We start from the raw sequence: 21766 nt of genomic DNA, 5'->3' as shown, positions 1-21766 counted from the left end.
TGGACTCACAGAGGAAGGAGGTCACCTTCACCAACACCCAGGTAGGCTCCAAGTACAGTAAGAGTGGGCCCAAAGCAAAGCTCTTGAAGAAGCAGGGTCATTGAAGTCAAGTGCAGGAGTCAGATGGCCCAGTTTCTAGTGTGAAGAGGAGAGCTGCAGCCTCACCTAAAACCAGGAAACAGGCCGGTACCCCTCACAGCACATGCACTGAGGAATACTTGCACGTAAAGTGTTTAGCAAGTGTTTGCCTCATACTAAATTCATTCTCCGTAAGTGGTAGCAATGTTAATAGTTTGTATTAACAATGAATAACATTACCATATGATCGAACAATCCCACTCCTGGGCGTATATCCGGAGAAAAATATAATTCTAAAAGACACATGCACCCACAATGTTCACAGCAGCACTATTTACAGTAGTCAAGACATGGAAACAACCCAAATGTCCATCGACGGATGACTGGATAAAAAGATGAATATATATGTGTGCGTGTGTGTGTATATATATGAATACTACTTAGCAATAAAAAAGAATAAAACAACACCATTTGCAGCAACATGGATGGACCTGGAGATTGTCATTCTAAGTGAAATAAGCCAGAAAGAGAAAGAAAAATGCCTTATGATATCGATTAAATGTGGAATCTTAAAAAAAAAGGACACAAATGAACTTATCTACAAAACAGAAAAAGACTCACAGGTGTAGAGAACAAACTTATGGTTACCAGGGATTAAAAGGGGCAGGAAAGGATTAATTTGGAATTCGGAAATTGCACCTCTTGGGGAGTGAAGGAACTGTTACCTATCTTGATTGTGATGGTGGTTTCATGGATGTAGACATCTATCAAAATTCATCAAATTGTACATTTGAAATATGTGTACTTTACTGTACAGGAATCATACCACAATAAAGGTTTTTTTTTTAAAAAAAAACAATAACAACTTCAATGTCCTACTTTTAAGGTTACAAGGAATTTTTAACAGTCTGCACCAACGGTCAAGGCCGTGACACATAGCTCACCACAAAAGAATTGCTTTCAGTGTTTAGGATAAACGCCTACTTATTCAGCAAGTTTAAAGTCTTCAGAAATGTGGTATTAGGCTGTTCAATAAAATTCTGTTTAAAAGAAGATAGTGAGAGGTGGGTGGATCCAGTTATATGGGCAGCTAACCAGTTTCTCGGAGGATATGAGAGTATGACCATAATCCCTCCAGGGGAAGAAGAAATGATGGTGATGGAGACACAGAGAGACACAGGAATAGGAGTGGGGCAAACTAGAGGATGACAGAATTGGACATTAGGGCTTGTGGAGCAAAGGATGCTCCAGAGAAAAGAGCTTCAGATGGCAGAGGGCACCCTCCATCACGTGTCTCTCTCACACACACCCCACAGCAGCACAGAGTCACCGAAAGGGCACTGGACTCTCAGTCGGGGTGACGTGGGTTCTATCCCCAGCCCTGCCATTCCAACTCCATGTGTCACAGGGAGACAGGCTGGGTCCCTGGAAGCCTGGCTTCCTGGCTGGTCCTGGAGGAGTCGTGAACTTGTGCAAGGCACTTGGCCGTATAAGCCCGATAAGGAAAATGAGACACCATGACCTCTCTCCTCTAACTCTGATTAACCTGCGACAGAGAGACTAGGGGCGCTCAGCAGCACCGCTCCTGGGTGTGCCCCCTGTGGGTAACTGCCCGCGTGATGCACCTGTGCTGGCGCCTGCCGCTTTCAACAAACACTCTAGAAAAATGCCTGCCCCCTAACGCGGGCACCTGCCCTCATCTACTCCCTCCTCCCCCGAACTGGCACTTGTTTGCTTTTAAAATTCACTTTATCTTGAATCATGTAATGTATTAATATAAAAATGAATAATAGAATAAACAAGTTTTAATTTAACTTGTGGTGCCTTGCATAATGATCAGAAGGCTTGTGTGTTTGTGTGTTGATGGAGGAAATAAACTATTTTTAACATGTCGATGAGGGATGGAGGAGAGAAGGAAACATCTCAGGCTGGAAATACTTCAGGCCAGGAGACACTCCAACGTGGGATGGGGGAGGCAGGGCAAGGAAGGGCTGCGGGAAGGATTGCTGTCATCCTCAGTGGCTCCTGTTTTGTCCAGCAGGTCCTGCCCACCCAGCCAGGGGAGAGGGAGTTGGGGCGGGGCAGAGCAGGGTGGAGGCTACGCTGTGGCAAAGAGCCACCAGGACAGGCTGAACCTGAGGGCTCTGACGGAGGGAACTCTTGTGACACCACCGTTTTTCCCGCATCAGCTTGAGTCTGGGAAAGGGAAGTCAGGCATCATCACGTCAGTTCCTCATCACAACCTTTTCTACCTTCCCGCTCCCGCCATCATCTCCCGCTCTGTCTCAAAATTCAGTTGGCTCCTCAGGACAGGGAGATTACAATTAAGTATATAATATCAATAAATATAATTATATCTTTATCAATTATTTCATATACAATTACATCAATATGTATAATTATAATTGAGTAAGACAAGGCAGCAGGGGAAAGGCCCCAAAGAGGACGAGGAAAGGTAAATTCTGGATTCCAGGTCAGATGCTGGAATCAGGAAAAGAACCAGGCGTCTGGAAGCCAGGGTTCCGCTCGGGCATCCCCCAATTTCTCCTTTGGTAAAAGCTAGAGGATTCCTGACACTGCTCTGTGATGATGCCAGAATGAGCTTTGAGTTTCCTGGAGGAGCAGGCCTGAGTCTCCCCTCCTCCACCACTACCAGGCAGTGGAGGACATTCCGCTGCAGCTGGGTGGTGGGTGGTACTCGGCAAACAGAGAGAAGGGTCACAGATGGTGGTGAGAGAAGAGCTGGGAAGGAAAGGTGGCTCAGGCAGTGGACGGGGGCACAACAGGTCTCCTGAGCGGAGGGCACCATGTCTTCACTTGCCCCCTGGACATGGTGCTGGGCCCTTAGCGCATGCTCAGCAACACCGACTGTCCCCTCCCCCCACCCAGGATCTCCCAGGCACTTGGGCCATGACTCAGGACTTGCATCCACTCACTATCCCCTGTATGGTACCCCCATCCAGCTCTCCAGACATTCTTTTTTTTTTTTTTTAGTATTTTAAAAATAATTCATTGTTGTATTTATTTTATTTTGGTAGCAGGGAAGGTAATTAGGTTTATTTTTAGAGGAGGTACTGGGAACTGAACCCAGGACTTCGTGCAGGCTAAGCATGCACTCTATCACTTAAGCTATACCCTCCCCTCAGACATTCTTTATGCAACAACATTTATTGAGTTCTTTATGCAACAACATTTATTAAGTACCTGCCTACTTGCTCTAAATGGAACACTGGACTAGGCCCTGAGGATACACAGATGACCAAAGGTCCATTTCTGACCACAACGAGCTCACAGTCTAGCTGGGGAGGAAGACATAAAGGAACAAGAAAGTAAAACGTGACATCAGCATTTCCAAAGATGTTATGGTGTGCCACGGGAGTCCAGGGGAGAGGGGAGTGATCAATCCTGGGGAAGACAAGATGGGGCAGAAGCCTTGACAGAAGTCTTGATGTCTGAGCAGGGTTCTAAGGGACACAGAGTTCTCCAGTAGATGGCGGGGGAAGCTTCCAGGCTAAGGAAATAGTTTGAGCAAATAAGCAGAGTTACAAAGGACAGGATGCAGGGCAGAGATGCTGGGGTGTGGCTCCGTGGGGGCACCTGGTAGATGAGGCTGGAAGAATCCTGAAGCCAACTGGGAATGGTCAAGTCTTTACGACACAGAGCTGCTCCAGACTCCACCCTGGGGAGTCAGGGAAGGGGAATTGTCTAAGAACTAACCAAGGGAGCTTTTGGTGGGGCTTCCCACCCAAGTTCAAGAAGACGAGCAAACGTCTGTCACTGGAAAGCAGCATGGAAGGCCACTCTGGGGCTGAATCCAGCTATCTTTGGGGAGGAAACCAAACCTGCTTCTGTGTGCCCTTGTTTGTGTTTTGTTCTGGTGGTCATTTGTTTCCTAGGAAAGTTCTTTGTCAAAGCTCCAAGCTCGGCTTGGCTGATTCAAGGGAAAAGAAGCCTCGTCTGTGCCTGGTGGGCACACCAGAGTTTCTCAAGGCAGGGCTGGGCATACGCGGCAGGAGCCAGGGCGCTGCTGGGCAGCTTCCTCAGCCCCTGCTCTCTGGACCTTTCCAGAGTTCCTTCTCCATCCTGCCCCCTCCCCCAACAACAGGGCTCCCAGAAGGCGCTGGGCAGCTCTGAGAGGAAGCCCCAGACATTCTTCAGTCCTGCTGAGGGAAGTGCCTGCCCTGAGGGGCAGACACTGCCCCTTCCTCTCAGGCCTCCTCAGGAGTGTAGGCGGGGTTGCTGGCTGCTGCCGAGCCTGATGGGGACGGGGACGAAGGGGGGCCCAGGGTGGCATAGGCAGGTGGAGGGGCTGCCAAGGCTGGGGCAGGGGCAGGGCCTGGCAGGGACGAGGAGGGGGATGCGGGGTGGGGGCAGAAATGGGAGGGGAGAGGGGGGGCTGATGCAGAGGCCACCTCCTGGCCAGCCCTGCCCCCTCGGCCTGGGGACCAGTATCGACTGCGGACCCTCCGGATCAGCATGAGGAAGGTGATGGCCAGAAGGTCGAAGACGAGCTCGGCCATCTCCACCACAGACAGCACGGAGGAGCCAAACCACAGGCTCCACTGGCCGCCCAGGTTGGACAGGAGGGTGACCATCTGTGAGGCAGAGAGGCTCGCTGACCACGCGGCAGAGCAGCCCCACCCGCCTTCCCCAAGGCCCTCGGCCACCCCACCCGGCCTCTCACAGTCCCTGGGCCCCTTCTCTCTGCTCCTCTCCCCCAGGAGCACATGGCTGATGGCTGGTGTCTTCCAGGGAAAACTGAGAACCAGGCCACGGGAGGGACGGCTGAAACCCAGGCCTCTGTCAGGGGTCTTCTCCCCAGCATCCGGCACCCCTCCTTCCTACTAGGCCCAGACGTCACCCCCAGCGCACCCTTCTTCCCACCCTCTCAGCCTCTCCCTCTCCCCTTTCCTTGGTCCTCAGCTTTCGAGGCCCAAACTCCCTGGCCCCATAGAGGCAATCCCTTGTCTCTGTGGACAGCCACCCGTTGAGACCCCCCGAGAGAATCCCAGACTCAGTGAGGCAGAACGCACCGTGACAGACGGAGACTCAGAGTTGGTTTTGTAGTTCAGTTCCTTGAAGAAGATGTTGAGTTTGGCAACCCCATTTCTTTGGAGTTGGGGAGAAGGTGGGAAGAAACGGCAGAGGGTCAACCTCTCTGCCGCTCGAAAATACCCTCCTCCAAGCAAGTGTATCAATTCCTCTTCCCAGATCTGTCTTCCCTCCCAAAGGCTCCTCCTTTCCCGGGGCTGGGACCAGGGTAGGACTGACCTTTTGTCCTTGATGGTGTAATTGTTCTGTCGGGATAGCATCTCGAAGACCCAGTCCTGGGAAAGGATGAGAGTGTCGGTGGGGCCACCCCCCATGCTCTTCAGGCTTAACTGGGTATTACCCATATGCATAGAGAAGACCTCAGTGTTATGCATACATGTGCCCATGCACGCGAGCATACTCCCCCCTCCCCCACCCCTTACCTGGGATGTCACTGAGGGCCATCGTGAGTAACCAGCAGAGAGCTTGTACATGGTCACACTGGGGATGGAGAAGGGCGCTCAGTGATGGGCGTGGGCTCACTCAGAGGCTTAGCTGAGGACCCTGTAGTCCACTCAGCCAAGCAGCCAGCGGCCCAACCTGCGCTCCGGGGAGGGGCACTCACCTGCATGGCTTCCGGCACTTGGTGAAACATCCTAGGCGGTCTGAGGAGAAGGCATCCTGGAGCTTATAGTAGCAGTAGCCTGTGGAGCAGAGAGGTGCCCATCTTCCTAGGATGCTTCAACCTTCACCCCACGCCCAAGAGGTCTCCTAAGATCCCTGGGCACTCATTTCGCAAGAGTATTATTTGGCATTACATTGGTGCCTCCTGAGTGGCAGCACCAGAAAATGCTTAAGAAATTAAGCTAAATCCAATAAAAAATAAAAACAACCAGGACACACCTCTGCACAGATGTGCAGGAAACGGAGAAACACTTAAAAGTCAAAAAGAAAAATGGGAACAATTCCTGCATAAGAAGAATGAGATTAAACTACAGCGAGATACCGCTTCGCACCCAGGACGATGGCTGTCGTGAAAAAAGACCATCACAAGTGTTGGTGGGGATGTGAAGGTGGACCCCGTCGATGCCCAGGAATGCAAAACGGAGCAGCCACTGTGGAAAAGAGTCTGGCGGTTCCTCAGAGGGTTAAACATAGAATTACAACATGACCCAGCAGTTCCACTCCTAGGTGTGTGCCCAAGAGAACTGAAAACACGTCCACATCAAAACTGGTACACACATGTACACAGCAGCACTATTCACAATAGCCAAAAAGCAGAAAACAGCCCAAATGACCACGACTTGATGGCTGGATAAGCAAAATGTGGTCTAGCCATACAGTGGATATTCTTCAGCCATAAAAAGGAATGAAGTACTGACATGCTCCAAAGTGGATGAACCTTGAACATATTATACTACATAAAAGAAGTCAATCACAAAAGATCACATATTGTGATTCTGTTTATAGGAAATGCCCAAGTTAGGCAAACCTATAGCAGACAGCAGGTAGATGAGTGGTTATGGGCAGAGGGGGGCGTGCTGGGGGCTCTTGGAGAGCGTTAACGGAATGGGGAGAAGATTCTAAATCGACTGTGATGACTATTGCATTATGACTGTGCTCAAAACTAAAACCATACTAAAACTGCATTGTACACTTTTAAGGGTAAGTTATACGTGAAATGAATTATCTCAGTAAAGCTGTTACCCCCCCAAAAAGAGTAATGGGACCATGGATTCCCCCTTCTCCATTTCCCAAATTCTAAGTAAGGTTATTTTGTCATTCTTGCTACTTTTAGTCACCTGGTCTGGAGTCTTCTTCATTTCTGACCCAAATCTCTCTGTCTACCAGGGCTTATATAATTAATTACATAATTAATCTTTAATTAGGGGGAATGAAAGGCAGCTAGGCCCTTTTTCCTGAGGAGAAGGCTCTCCTTAGAAAACTCAACAGACTGAATTTTCAGTGGCTTTCCTCTCCCTCATCCTCACAGCTCCTCAGCAAACAGCATTGTTATTTTTCTCTCTCATGGATCTTTTCAAACTCACAACCACTGAGCAATCACTGTCTGGGGGCCAGAGGAGCAGTGGGCAGAGTCCCTGCTCAGAGTGTCCTGGGACATCACATCTTTCCTCTGGGCCTCAGCCTGCTCTTCTGAGAAAGGAGACGGTTAGGCCGGATGACCTCTGAGTGCCCCTCCAGCTCTGATGCACTGTGATTCTCTTAAGGCCAGAGAGACAGGAACCAGAGGCCAGACTGCAAAGCACAGGAGTGGAGCTGAGAACCAGGGAAGAAAGCAGGCAGGGGATGAACACAGCAGAGCCAAGGCAGAGGCAGCGCTCAACGCCGGGGTCTGCCGGGCCCTGGCCACGTCCCCGGGGAGAGGCCAGCTGCGCCAGGTAAAGGCATGCGCGCTGAGGATGCCCGCCCTCTATTTTCCAGCCTCCCGCTTGGAATTTTCTTTCTGTCTCAGCCTCCTGGCACACAGCCTTCTGGCTGAATAACTCATCTGTAGAGAGAAGGAAAAGGGACTGGTCTGCTCCCAGACCAGGGAAGGGGGAGAGTCCAGTGACCCCCAGATTCTCTTGATTCTGCCCTCCTGGATGTGAAAAAAGCCTCAATAAGCAATTCCAATCTATGTATTTGGTTTCCAAATGACACACTTGCTCCTATTGAGCTGATACATTACGTACATTATAAAACACACATGAAACAGAAGGTGTGAGGGAATGAGGCAGGCGCACATAACTTCTAGGATTTCCTTCCTGCACCTCGGGCTGCCTCGCCAGCGTGCAGCACCAGCCCTGCTGGTTCCCTGGGGGGGAGAGCCGGGAAGCTACAGGCAGAGAGCACTGCGTGCAGAACCCAGGGAGATTTCCCTCACGTGCTCTTCCTTCCTCTTGCTGAGAGTTATTTTTAAATGTGGCCATCCCATTCTAAACACACAGAAACCAAAACAGAGAGAGAGAAACCGTGAGGGAGGAGCAGAGATAGAGGAGAGAGGTAGAGATGAGAGGAAAGCAAGAGGCAGCAGGAGAACCAGTCAGGGGACGTGGGAGCCAGAAGCCATCCCCAGTGATGGGTCAGTGAGGGTGCAGGGCTTGTGAGGAAGCCCTGGGCTCAGATGGGGAGGGCCCAGGCCTCCCAGTCTCACCCCAGGAATCATGTTTCCGGTAGTCACAGAAATCCACATTATGGGGCCGAGGGTAAAAGATGTAGGCACAGCCACACTCCCTGATCATGCTCTCCTGGAAGCAGGAATGGATGCACACCTGGAGGAGGGCATGGAGGAAGGGGGAGAGAGAAGGGGGAGGGGTCAGGCCTGCCCTCCCACACACGGCCCCCAATGGCAGGGGAGGGGAGGACACACCAGTCCCTGCAGGACATCTTCATCCCTCTTCCCACCAGTCCCTGTCAGGCACACCCTCTGTGGCTGACTTACACTGCCTCATGGGAGACAGTTGCCATGGAACAGGCCGGGCCTCACCTGCTGCGTGTACTTGGTGAGGTAAAGGTTCTCCACAGGGATCTCACTGCCATTCTCGGTACAGTCGCCATAGTTGTCCCCAAGTCTGTCCACAGCTTCCTGTGAAAGTAGAGACACAGAGAAGTCAGAGGTCAGAGGTCAGAGCAGGTGGTCCAGGCCTCTTCTTGACCTCCATCTTCCCTCAGTCCTGGGCTGTATGTCCTTCCCTGCCACCTCTCCTCTCTGCCTAATCATCTCAAAACATGCCCCCAGGGCTACTTCCAAGGACACCGGGCCCAGAACATCCCATGAGCCCTAAGCAGGTCCATTTCTCAGAATCTGACTTCCTAACGCCCACTCAGCCAGGCCTCTCACTCCTGACTTCTGCTCCTGAAGCCCACCCCATGCTCCACATGCTCCTGAGGCCCACCGGGCATGGCCCTGCACACCTTCTCCAGGCCTCTGGCTGTCACTCCATGCCCTCTTCTGGCCCCTCTCCATCTGGGGCTCTCGTCCCAGGCCTCCCAGCCAGCATCCTTACCTTACTCATGCTGATGGAGGTCTCCACCCCGGGCCGCAGGTTGAAGCCGCCATCATCCATGAAGGCAGGCTCGTTCTGCCCGTGCACCATCACCCTGGCCCCGGTCACTGTGGACACCAGTGGGATGAAGTCATTCTGCTCTGTGCGCAGTGTCAGGGACAGACCTGGGAGGTGGAGAGGGCACCGAGTGGGGGCGGTTTGAAAGAAGCATCAGAGGGGTGGAAACCCACCCTCCCACCTGCCGAGTCTCTAAGGCCCCAAGGGGAGCAAGTTCTGGGAGACCTGCAGACAGATTTGGCTACCCCTGAGCTGGACTGGGGATGGGGTGAGGCAGGAAGGACGGGGACAGGATTTCTATCACGTCTAGAATGGACCACGTGGTGCCGATGGGGGAGAAAGGACAGAGACGATTTTTCCAGGATAGAAGTGGGCACGCTGGGCTGAGACCCGGAGGTGCCAGAGCATCTCTAGGACACGAGCTCAAGGTGGGAAAATGTGGGTGTGCAGGGCAAGGGAGGGGTGGGGCAGAGGTCGGGGACAGCTCACCATGGTTGACCCCAGGCATGGAGGACATCCAGAGGTTGGAGCTGTTTTTGTCATTGAAAGTGTAGCAGTTTCCATATATCGGGTGGTGGAAATGAGAGTAATTCCTATTCAGGAATAAGAGAGCAGGATCAGAGAGGAAGGGGCAGGGGCTCTGGGAGAGCAAGACTTTCAGAACCCTTGGTTTCCTGATCATCTACTATGTGCCGACGCCATGCTGAGAACCTTGCTCAGGCCCCGTCAGCCACTCTGCTGGGCATCACTCCCACTTTGCATGAGCTCAGAGAGATCAAGTAGTTGCCCAAGGTCACACAAGTAGTGAGGACGAGCTAGGACTTGAACTCAGGTCAGCTGCCTTCAAGGCCAGGCTCCTCCCCACAGCCACCTGACCTCACTGGCCTTGTGGCCTCCCCAGTTTGTCGCTGTGTTGCATTACAAACTCGTGCGGCGTCCTTAGTGTCTCATGTGTCTAAATCTTATTTCCCTATTTGTAGCATAATCTCCTTGAGGACAGGAGACTCATCTCACTCATCTCTAAATCGTCTCTGGGTTAATGGCATGGTTCTCGGCACACAGGAGATACAGGAGACAGTTAACAGAGCTGTGAAATGAATGAATGAAGTGGAGAATGGAAGGGAGTGGGGTGAAAGGAGGGAGAGAGGCCAACGAGCATGGAGCAGCAGGAGGAAGGTCAGGCTCAGATCCAAGGGCAGGACAGGGCTTCCTGCATGCCTCCCACTGGTAGGTCCACAGCTGGGCTGGGATAGGTTTGGGAACAGAGAGGAAGGAATCACAGAGCAGCGTTGCTACAATAGGAACACGACTTGACAGCAAGTCCCAGGGCCCCCGACAGGAGCTGTGTGGGGCTGTAGCCAGGCCCACATGGGAACAGAAGGGTCTGTGTTCTAACTAGCCTGGCATCTTGGAGCTGGTGAGGGGAGCAGGGAGAAGAGGGAGACAGGGCTTTGGTCTGTGAGAGGCTGAGGAGGAAGGAAGCAAAGCAGGAAAGGGAAGAAAGCTGGACTGAGATCGGGGGCTGGGGGCCAGGGTGGGGGTACTGGCTGCACGGCCTGGAGCAAGCCAGTTTTTTCATGCTTACCCCCCTCATCTGTAAAATCAGGGAGATGGGAACGAGTGACATGGTCTGGAATATTCCATTGGCCGTGAAGAACAAAGGCACGGAGGTGTGAAATCCGGGTGCACCGTCTGGGAAGTGCTGGGAGGTCAGCATTTCCAGAGTACAGGCTGCATTCAGGGAGGGACGGAAGAAGCGGCCACGGAAGTGCACAGAGGCCAGTCCTGCAAGGCCTGTGAGCCCGTGAGCCCTGCTCAGAGGGAGAGGGGACAGGGACAGCTTGACAGCTGTATGCAGCAGGTGGAATCAACAGAGTGGATGGAGCAACACGGATGAATCTTAAAACCACAGAGCTTAGTTAAGGAAATAAAAGGTCGCATGAGATATATAACCTGACACCATTTCTGTACACGTCACATGCACACTTTGTCACATATGAAGAGACACACATAAAGCACATTTTGAGAACACACGAGAAGCAGTAGAACCTGATGGCGAAGAGCACAGACTCCAGAACAAAACTACTTGTACTTGAATCCTGATTCTAACAAGTATTAGCGGAGGGGCCAACCCAGGTACTTGATCTCTTGGTGGCGCAGTTTCCTCACCTGTAAAATGGGGCTAATAGTACTTAACTCACAGGGATGCTGTGAGGATTAAACTCCACTTAGAACAGTGCTTAGCACCTAGTAAGAGCTATATAAATTTGCTTTTAAAAGTATAAGGATTCAGTAAGATGGTTAAAGTGAAAAAGACAGATAATAACAAGGGAGGATGTGGAGAATTTGCAGCCCTCAAATACTCTGGCATGAATGTGAAATGGTGCAGCCACTCGGAAAATAGACTGGTGGTTCCTCAAAATGTTAAATACAGACTCACTGTGTGATCCAGCAAGTCCACTCCTAGTGTCTATCCAAAAGAGTTGAAAACGTACATCCACACAAAACTGTGTACAGGAATGCTCATGGCAGCGTTATTCATAATAACCAGAAAGTGAAAGTAACCCAAATGTCCATCAACTGAAGTACAGATAAAGAAAATGTTGTTTATCCATCCCAATGGGATATGATTCAGTCATAAAAAGGCAACAATTACAGATACACGCAGCAACGTGGATGAACTTTGAAAACACGATGCTAAGTGAAAGAAGCCAGTCATAAAAGACTACATAGTGGGTGATTACATTTATAGGAAATGTCCCCAATTGGCAATCCACAGAGACAGAAAGTGGTGGTTTCCAAGGCTTGGAGGAGGAGAGGGAATAGGGAGTGACTGCTAATGGATACAGAGGGGTTCTTTTTGGAGTGAGGAAGATATATTAAAATTAGACAGTGGTAATAGTTGCACAATTCTGTGAATACATTAAAAACCACTGAATTGTATACACTAAAAGGATGAATGCTGTTATTAAAGAAAAGCTCACAGAGAGAGGGCAAAGGGTGTTGGCTATGCGGGAAGAGGGGCTGAGAAAGCTGGGATAAAGAGCTTCAACTTGATCCCAAAGGCCATGAGAGACATTGCAGGACTTTAAACATGACTAACTGGAATAGTTAGGTGGAGTCAGAATACTGCCATATAAACCCTCCTGTGGTTGCAGAATAAAGGGAGGTCTGAGCACCAGAGAGATGAACTGGGGCGGGGGTTACAATAACCCCAGTGAGAAATAATGAGGCTCTCAACTCAGGAAGTGACCTAAGCGTCAAGACTGAGATGAACCATGGACTTTCCATTGATGGGGAGGTAGAAGCCTGGGGCAGGCAAAGTGAGAGGGTGACAGAGTGACTTGGTGGCAGGGGTGGGCTGACCCAGGCTCAAGTGCTGCTGTTGCCTCACTTCCCAAGTGGCAGCTTCTGTCAGACACAAAAGCTAGACTCAGGAACAAAAGTGTGCGCTGGGCAGAGTGTGTGCTTCAGGTGACAGAAGCAGGTGACACCTGGCCCCGCTGATGTTCTTCGGTGACATGGAAGAGATGGGTTCCCTGTAGAGAGGAGGTGCTGCCTGGACACCCTTCCTTGGCCAGGCGGAGGCAGGGAGATGGTGCCGGAACATTGGGGAGCAGAAGTAGGGCGGGGAGGGCGGGGGTAGGAAGGGCCAGAGGCTACAGAAGGGGTCCCTCCTTACTCACAGCCTCTCATTACCTGAGTAAGGAGACCCAACATTCACCGCAGTTTACAAAGTGTCCTCACACTTCGAGATCATCTTCATCACCTAAGTAAAAGTGCCAAAAGGGCAAGGATTTTTTCTTCTTTGATCTACCCCAAATGCCCAAATAGTGAATTGCAATAGCCCAGACAGTCAAAAATATTTGATCAGTGAACACTGAATGGGTCTCACTTCTCCCCTTACACACAAAGAAATACGCTCTGGGGGTGCGGGGAGGGTATAGCTCAGTGGTAGAGCGCATGCTTAGCATACACGAGGTTCTGGGTTTAGTACTCAGTACTTCCATTGATTAATTAATTAATTAACTTAATTACACTCCCCCCCGAAAGAAAAGACATAGGCTCTGAAGGGTGATGTGAAATGCCCAGGGTCACCTGGCCCCAGAAATAACAGAACCAGAGCAGGAACTCAGGGCTAGTCCCCCATTCAATCCCCGCAGTGTCCACTACACCACCACTGCTAGCCTCATCTGAGAAAGTGGAGTATGGGATTCGATGACCTGCCAGGCACTCCTGAGTTTGATGCTAGTAAGAAAGAGGTCTTAGGAAAAAGGAGAACCATACTTCCAGCCCTTGGTTCTCAAAACCAGATCTCAACCCCAGCCATTCCAGGGAATTTGTAAGAGGCTGCCTCACTCAGATGCAGCCCTGCAGAGAGCAGAAGTCCTGCACGATGCTTCCTGGGGTAGAGATTTGGACCTGAAGTCACCTGCTTCCCTCTCCTCCCCACCCGCATTTATTTAGTCAACAAGCATTTCAGGGGAGGCGACCATGCTGGGCCGGGGAAGGAGCCGGGGGTGGGGGGTGTGGGGCCGGGAGCACGAAGCCAGGCGGAGGGAAGGATGGACTCACGCCTCGTTGCAGGAGACCTGGTTGAAGCGGCAGGCGAAGATGAATTTGCCCAGAGCGTCCTCCTCCAGCGAGGGAGAGGTGTCCTGCCTTCTGGCCAGAATGTTGATGTAGTGGAAGCGATACCACTCCCTCACTGCATCCACCCCTGACGAGTACGTCTGGTAGAAGCAGTCCGATTTGTTCTGGTTGCACTGGACACAGAGACCAGAGTGTCAGAGGGCCAGCAGCGAGGGTAAGCAGGGTTGGGCCAAGATCAAAGGAATGAGTGGTCTGGGGTCTTCAGGACCGATGGGGAGGGAGTGGGAGCCAGGAGTTGGGAGGAACAGAAGGCAGAGAGGTGCAGAAGCCCCGAGGAGAGCGGACCCCGGAGAGCACCGGGTTAAGGGAGCGGCAGGTAGGCCAGGGAGGAGACCGGGCGCTGCACACACCTAGGGGTCATTTATGCAGCCTCCGAGGAGAGTGGAGCAAGGATTCTTTTCCCTATTTCACTGATGGGAAGACTGAGGAACCAAGCGATTCATCCCAGCAGCAGAGCAGGTACAGGAACCCGGGGCTCCGGGAAGCGTGGTCCGCTCTCACTAAAGGGGCTTGTCTTTCTTCCTCCCTCTACTTCTCTCCCATTTCCTTTTACTCTTCCTTTTATTTTTCACTTTTTACTTTAAAATTGTTTCCTTGTTGCTGTCTTCCTATTCCCTGTCATAGGCTGGTAGAGCCCCGGTGCCCCATCACATTGGAGGGTCTCAACTGAGTCCCATCAGGGGGTTGGACTCCAGAAAGATGCATTTCCCGCAACAGACCTGACTTCCCGCCCCCGGAAACGCTCCCACAGGAGGAGTCTCTACCAGCTGGCTCCCAGAGAGATGTTATTTAATTTTATTTTTCAAACCTGATTTATGTATTTAACTTATTTATTTTCCCAGCAAGTGGCTGGGGTCCAGCCTCGTATCCCTGGCAGAGGACGCGGGGTGCGGAAAGGGAGCGGAGTCCCGAGCGCGGGCGGAACCCGCGGGGCGGGGCGAGTGGGCGCGGCTTCCAGTGGTGGGCGGGGCAGGGGGCGGGGCCTTACCAGTTGGAAGCCGATCTTCCAGTCCTTCCTGTTCACCTTGGGGTTGTTGTCCCGCACACTGGAGGTGGCGCTGCGGGCGCTGCGGGCCGCGTGGGGCGGAGCCGAAACCGGCAGGCGCTGCAGGGGGTGGGGCAGGGCCTCGCGCAGGTCGCGGCGGCCGCGGGCGGGGGCCACGAGGGTGTTGGAGGAGTTGAACTTGTACAGGTCGAAGAGCGTCTGCTCTGTGATGCGGTCCAGCTCCTCCAGTTCCTCTTTAATTTCCGTGTACCTGGGAGGGCCGATGGCAAAGGGTCAGATTAGGGGGCGGCCTCACGCCAGTCCCTGGCCCCTCTAGGCCTCAGTCTCCTCGTCTGTAACCAGTGAGGTCGGTGCATCCCGGAGAAACCTGCGGGGAATAGCTCTGGGGTCTCGGGCTATGCTGTGGGGAGAGCGGTAGTGTAGACAGGTGTGTCCGCCAGGTAATTGCAGGCGACAGTGAGCTCCGGCGGTGACCGCATTTATTACTGTCTGTTTATCATAAGGGATTGGCGGGAGGCGCCTGTGTGTGAGGCGCGCTCCTCCCACTCGCCCTGCCCTGGAGGGGAACCCGGAACTTGTCTGCTCGTTCCCACCGGCCCAGACACTCCCACGGGCCCGCCGTGTGCCGGCCATCCTGCCCCATCCCCTCAGGCGAGGGTGGCCTTTGGGCCCGCTTGCCACCTGACGCTTTCTAAATCTGCACTTCTAAAATCTTCCGAGGAACTTTAAAAATGCCGATGCCACACCTCCCACCCACCCCTACACACACATACACCGAAGACTCAGTTTTAGTGAGTTTCAGGTGGGGGCCCAAGCACCACAAGTTCAACACTGTCCAGTAAAAATCGTTCAATTCCTTCTTCTCAACACAGGGCCTATTACCATCCTGAAAGTCTGGAGTAGCAGGGCCTTAGGGATAGAATCTACCCAAACAAAACAAACACCCAGATAATAAACAGGATTGTAGGATGCAAAACCAATATACAAAAATTAATTGTATTTCTACATGCTAGCAACAAAAATTAGAAAATGAAATCACAAAACAACATATTAAATAGCATAAACAATATCAAATCCTGGGGATAAATCTAATGAAAGATGTTCAAGACCTGTACAATGAAAATCATGCTAAAACAAATCAATTTTGGAAATGAGGAGCAAAGTTGGAGGGCTGACTCTACCTGACGTTAAGACTAGAAAGCCACAGTAATCAAAACGGTGTAGTACTTATGTAAGGACAGACAGCAGAGCAACAGAACAGAGTCCAGAAATAAACTTGCACATGTCTGATCAACTGATTTTTCACCAAAGCAATTCAATTCAATGGGGCAAATAATTTTTTAAAAACAGATGGTTTTGGAACAACTGGATACTGTATGAAAAACAAAACAAAACAGAACAGCAACCTCTACCTTAGTCCGTACACAAAAACTCACAACATAAAGACTATAGAAGCAAACATAGAAGATACCTTCAAGATCTTGGGCTAGGCAAAATCTCTTGGAATAAAAAATAAGGAATAAATCCTGAAATATAAAAACTTCTTACAAGTCAACAAGAAAAAGACAAATTGTTTTTAAAATGAGCCCAAAAACTATACAAATGGTCATTAAACACATAAAAAGTTACTCAACATAATTAGTCCTCAGATAAATGCAAATTAAAACCATAATGATGTACCATTAAACATCTATTAGGCTAAAACCAAGAGACTGTCAACATCAAATACTGATAAGCGTGTGGAGCAGCTAGAATTGCTGCTGATGGGAGTCTAGAATGGAACAACTGATTTGGAGGACCACTGGTGGTTTCTTATAAAGTTAAATATACATCTACTTTAAGACCCTTCTGGATATTTGACGCAATTCCACTCCTACCTGTTTACCCAGGAGCCATAAAAACATAAACACTTGTACAAGAATATTCATAGCAGCCTATTCATATTTGTCAAAAAAGCTTGAAACAACCCAAATGTCTATCAATACTGCTCAGCGATCAAAAGGGGCTCATACAGACAAAAAAGAAAAAATTTCAGAAACATTAAGTTAAGCACAGTAAACCAGACACACATACAAGAAAACTCATGTTGTATGATTCCATTTATATGAAGTCTAAGAACAGGAAAAGCACTAATTGATGGTGACAGAAGTCAGAAAAGGGTAACGGGAGAGGGAGAGGAACTGACTACAAAGGGACACCTGCTACTGGGAATGTTCAATACCTTGATTGCCCAGCCTCAAGGAGCACCTAAGATTTGTGCATTTTACTGTACATAAATTTGCCTCAACTAAAGAATAAGTTGAATTTCAGTGCAGGGCTTCACTCACCAGAGAGTCGGGTTTGAGAAGACTGGGTGGGGCCCAAACAAAGCTGTTTTCACAAGAGCCCCAGGGGGTCCTAACGTGCTGCTGCATTAACCACTGCCTAGTCCACATCCTTACCGTCCTCCTCCCTTCTCTCTCTCATTAAAGGCTAGCCAGCTGCCCCGCATCCTCTCGCTACAGGAGAAAATGTAGCTCAGGTCGAAGGTGTGTGTTTGACATTCTGAAAGATTTGTTTGTTATTGGTCATTAAAAGAATGGCAGTAATAACTAGTATTTCTTGAGCACTTACTATAGCCAGGCACTGTGGTATTAGAATGTCCGTTATTTAATTTAATCTTCAGTGTAACTCCACATGCTACTAGCCACTGGTAGTTAATACTGTGGTCATTCCCTTTTATAGGCGAAAAATCTGAAGCATTTGTTCAAGGGTCACCTGGCCAGCAAATGGGTCAGAAAATACTCTGGCCATCACACTGCCCCCCATTCTGTTCCTGCTCCCTCTGGCTATTCTAGGTGGCCAATGTAGTACCCCAGAAAGAGAACTGAGCCAGAGGTACCTGGATGTGTGTCCTGGTGCTCCAGCCGCACACTTTCCAGCTGTGTAATGTCGGTAAGTAATCCAGCCTTTCTGAATATCAGCCTCAGTTTCCTCATCTGTAAAATGGGCATAGCTCTAGATCTGCCTACCTTCATGAAGCTCTCAGAAGATTAAATGACACAAATTAATTCAGAGACACAAAGATGTCACTGAATATCAGGAAGACACAGAAGGGAGCCTGAAACCCAGGAAACAGAAGCGTCTTTCTCATGCCATGTAGGAAGAATCCAGGTCCCCCAACTTGGCTGAAGTTATTTCCTCTGACGAGCCCCCCATCCTCCACCCTGTGACAAGTCCTCCAGAAGAAGCCAGGCTCCATACAGAGCACCCTCACTCCCTCAGTCGACCTCTCTCCTCTTTTTTGGCTTAGGGCAGGAAGACGTAGTCCCACATCACCCCTTCAGTAAAGAAATCTCTCCCTCCCTTGCAGTCGACACCTAGAGCTAAGAGACCTGACCACTGCGGAAGACCTGCCGATGGCTCAGATCTTGCCCTGCAAGCAGGGGGGCTCTGGCAAGAGAAGACCAGGGCTGGAGAGGGATGAAGAATGCTGCCAGACAGTCCAGCCCTGCTAACCTTGAACCCCTACCCCGGTCACAATCACGACACTCACTCCCATGCACTCTGGCAGACATCCCTACATTTGAGGATGGGTGAACCATTGCACAGTTTAATCAGGCAGGCATTACTGTCTCCATTTGACAGTTGAGGAAACTGAGGCCCACCAACCAGCAACTTGCCCCAAGGCCACTCAGCCAGGAAGTCCTGGAGTCAACATTTGAACCCAAGCCTGTCCGATTTCATGGCCCCTGCTTCTCCACTTCTTCCCTCTCCAGGCTCTGAAGCACTTGAGATCAGTCAGCAAAATCTCCTCTCCCATCTCCCCTGGCTGTCTCCCCTCCAGCCCTTCTTCTCTGTTGGGGACAGACTGGCAGGGTCAGGGACGCTGGGAGATATGGATGCTGATACCCCTACTCTCTTCCACATCCTCCCTCTGTCCCCAGAGAGGCTGCCTCTCACAGAAGAGCCCATGCATGCCCAGGTCCCCATCCCACCCACCCAAGGACCCCCAGTAGAGCATCCTGGAAGTACTAGGCAGAATGGGCACCAGAAACTCATCAGCTTCCTTCCCTTCCAGTGTGCATCTGGGGACCCGGCCTGCTCCTTCCTTCCTCCAGGGACCACCTAGAAGCCTGGACTTCCCTTGCTCTGCCCCTCCCCCAGCCCCATTCTCCTCTACATCTCAGTGCCTCCTGTCCCCCGGGGACTGTGCACACACCATCCCAGTGGAGTACTTCCCCTCATGGCTGCTCCGAGCTCAGCCTGTAACCAGTGTGTTCAAGGCAGGTGCTCTGCAAGCAGCGCCTCCCTGTAACCGCCTTAGGACAGAGTCCACCCTTCCTGAGTCGGTTCTGAACTCTCAGATCACATGTGGATTCATTCCTGGCTGGGACATTTTGAGAGCAATAGATGTTCACCAACCAATGATTGTTCAGAGGGTGGGCAACCAGGGTGCTGAGAGCTCTAACCCATTTTACCCAAGGAAAAGTCATAGGAACTAAGTTCTAATCAGTTTTCTGTGCTCATTTCCTAACCTCACTACTTTTTAGATGGTTACCCTTGGACAAGTTCCTTATCCTCTCTGTGCCTCTGTTTCATCATCTGTAAAATGGGAGTGTTATTAGTACCAGCTACACAGCCTGGTAATAAGAGTAAGTGAATTAACATATGAAAAGTACTAAGAAAAAGATCTGGCAGAGTAGATACTGTGTAACTGCTACTGTTGTTTTTACTGGCATTACTGTTCTTTAATAAGAACAATAATAGTAACCGATTGTTGGAGAAGAGAAAGCTAAGGAGACACAGGAGCCCTGCCTGCCACCCATCTTCCCTGTGGCTTTGTGGTCTTAGCAAAAGTGGAGCCTAAGACCAGATTCCAGTTCTGACTTCTCTACCTAACAACTGGGTGACCTTTGCAAAGCCTTCAGGTTCTCAGAGCCCCCGTCTTCCCACCTGACTCTGGGGCAATAGTTCCCTCCTACACCAGCAAGCTGGCTGTGAAGATCAGATTGCGATAGTGGACTCTGCAATCTGCAGCATGGTTACTGCTGTCCTGGGTGCACCTGAGCTGATAGCCATCGGGCAAAGAAGGAGGTATCTTTAGAGTTGCTTCAAAGACACAGAACCACAACCGGAGGGTAGAAGTTACCACAAGATAAGGTGCAGCTTTACCTGAGGAAGAACTTTCCAGCAATAGCTGCTCCAGAGGTAGTGAGGTTCCTGGCCTGAGGAGTTCATCACTGGGTGGGCGGGGGTTGCTAGCTCTGAGTCCGGGCTTTCTGTCCCTGCCAGGCCTGCCAATGCAGAGCCCGCTCTGCAGGGTGTCCCCAGCAGGGTCAGGGATGAATGGCCTGGCTCAGAGCCTTCCCCTCCCTCAAGGCAACTTCTCTCTTTGGGGAACTGCCCCTCTCCTTGCTGCCATGTCCCCTGCTCTGCCATGTCTGGGAAGAAGATTCCATGACCTTCTTTGCTGTTAAAGAATGCCAACTCTTCTGGGAGGGACAAGGCAATTATCAAATAAGCTGTTATACAATGCTAAAGACCTTCCCCCAAACCAAAATAGAATGCCAAGCTCTTCCTTAGGACCAGCCTAAATCCCTCCAGGACTGGACGAAAACGACATTCTTGGGCTCTGGTTTCCTGTGCATGTGGATAAGGCTGGACCTCTCCCTTTGGTGAGAAAGCTTTTCGTTAACCAGAAAGAAAGGGACTGCTGTGGCTGACCGTTCACATTGGACTCTTAGCACCTCCTTGCTCAGTATGAAGGTCTTCAGCCTTGTTCCCTATCCCAGTCAGTTACAGAGAAAGCCAGAACCCCCTCTTTCTACCCACCATCGCGCCTGCCCAGCTGCCAGCAGGTGGGCTTCCGGTCTGACTTGGCCCCACTCCAGTTATCTCGCCAGCTCCTCTTTCATCCACTGATTTCCACCTACTCCCTGCTGCCCCAACGAGTCACTCAGCTCACCTCGCCTCTGCCCCCAGCACCCTTGCCAGCCAGCAGCGTGATTCACCCTCAAGTCACCACCCACCGGGCTACATTACCTGTCTGCAAACCGCCTGCCGCCGCCTCTCTCCTGGAACAGGAACCCACAGCCTGGACACCTCCCCTCCTCCCTCCTCCCTGACTCCAGCTGCTCTTCCCCATGGACTCCCACCAGCCCGCCAACCCTGGACGCCTTTGCAGGGCCCCTCCTTAAAGTGCAGTGGGAGAAAGAGCTTGGGAATCAAACTCACTTGGTTGCTGCTAACCCAGCTGCTACCCCTGGGATGCACTAGCTCCTAGGTGAGGGGGGTGATTTTTGGATCCCAGTTTCACCACCAGCTACGTGTGTGAACTTGGGCAAGTTACTTAACTTCTCTGGGCCTCAGTTTCCTCATCTAGAAAATGGGGGTAATACTGGTATTGACATCAGAGGTCTGTTGTGAAGAGTAAATAATTTTAATATACAACTTTCATTTATGTTTGACACACATTAAATACTATACAAGTGTTAGCCATTATCATTGTTTTTGTCTTTTTATTGTTTGCTGACCCTGCTCAATTACTCCACCTCCATTTTCTTATCTGCTAAATGGAAAGAATAATCATGCCTACCAGAATGGACTTGAGAGGATTAAATGAGATAGTGCTCCTTATGCACCCAGCGCCGGGTGGAACACAAACAGTAGGTGTCTGACACCTCTCTGCAGCGCTGAGGAGCCCTCTGGACTCCCTTCCCTTCCAGGTTGCTGTGTTCTCTCCCCACTAAGTCCTGCAGCAGCCCCTGTGCAGGAGGGATTTTTGCTGTGTGGACAGCTGCCTCCCAGCCTGCTGGCCCCAGAGGTCAGGGCTCTGGTTTTCATTCCCTGGAGCTTTTTCCACCACTGTCCAGGGCCCTGCCCCAAGCAGAGCCTTGGAAAACCTGCAGACCTCGGCAGATTCACCCCTGCCCTCCATCTTTCACCCACATCT

At 50.9% G+C, this 21766-nt stretch overlaps 1 protein-coding gene and 1 long non-coding RNA gene across 9 annotated transcripts in view; one reads left to right on the top strand and one right to left on the bottom strand.

Moving 5' to 3' along the window:
- Positions 1-3244: 3244 nt before the first annotated feature.
- The window catches only part of SCNN1A (sodium channel epithelial 1 subunit alpha), a 91900-nt gene continuing 73378 nt past the window's right edge, over positions 3245-21766 (bottom strand). For 6 of the 8 annotated variants that reach the window (XM_032472870.1, XM_032472871.1, XM_032472873.1 and 3 more), the window contains 11 exons: positions 14815-15082; positions 13749-13939; positions 9663-9766; positions 9117-9280; positions 8597-8695; positions 8264-8381; positions 5735-5813; positions 5553-5610; positions 5350-5405; positions 5112-5187; positions 3245-4673 (listed from right to left, as the gene is read on the bottom strand). In XM_032472870.1, coding sequence (XP_032328761.1) covers positions 4287-4673; positions 5112-5187; positions 5350-5405; positions 5553-5610; positions 5735-5813; positions 8264-8381; positions 8597-8695; positions 9117-9280; positions 9663-9766; positions 13749-13939; positions 14815-15082 — 1600 coding nt within the window. In that variant the 3' untranslated portion in view covers positions 3245-4286. Of the gene's footprint in view, positions 4674-5111; positions 5188-5349; positions 5406-5552; positions 5611-5734; positions 5814-8263; positions 8382-8596; positions 8696-9116; positions 9281-9662; positions 9767-12872; positions 12943-13748; positions 13940-14814; positions 15083-21766 lie in introns of those variants that run through there. The other 2 variants (XM_032472875.1, XR_004317075.1) reach the window with 2 other exon arrangements.
- On the top strand, positions 13918-14580 carry LOC116661256. The gene is made up of 3 exons (XR_004317076.1): positions 13918-13980; positions 14196-14285; positions 14451-14580. It is a non-coding gene; the product is annotated as an uncharacterized LOC116661256 (long non-coding RNA).

The sequence above is a fragment of the Camelus ferus genome, chromosome 34 (genome assembly GCF_009834535.1).
Source record: "Camelus ferus isolate YT-003-E chromosome 34, BCGSAC_Cfer_1.0, whole genome shotgun sequence".
Classification (NCBI taxonomy): Eukaryota; Metazoa; Chordata; class Mammalia; order Artiodactyla; family Camelidae; genus Camelus; species Camelus ferus.
This window is presented reverse-complemented; position numbering and strand designations above follow the sequence as displayed.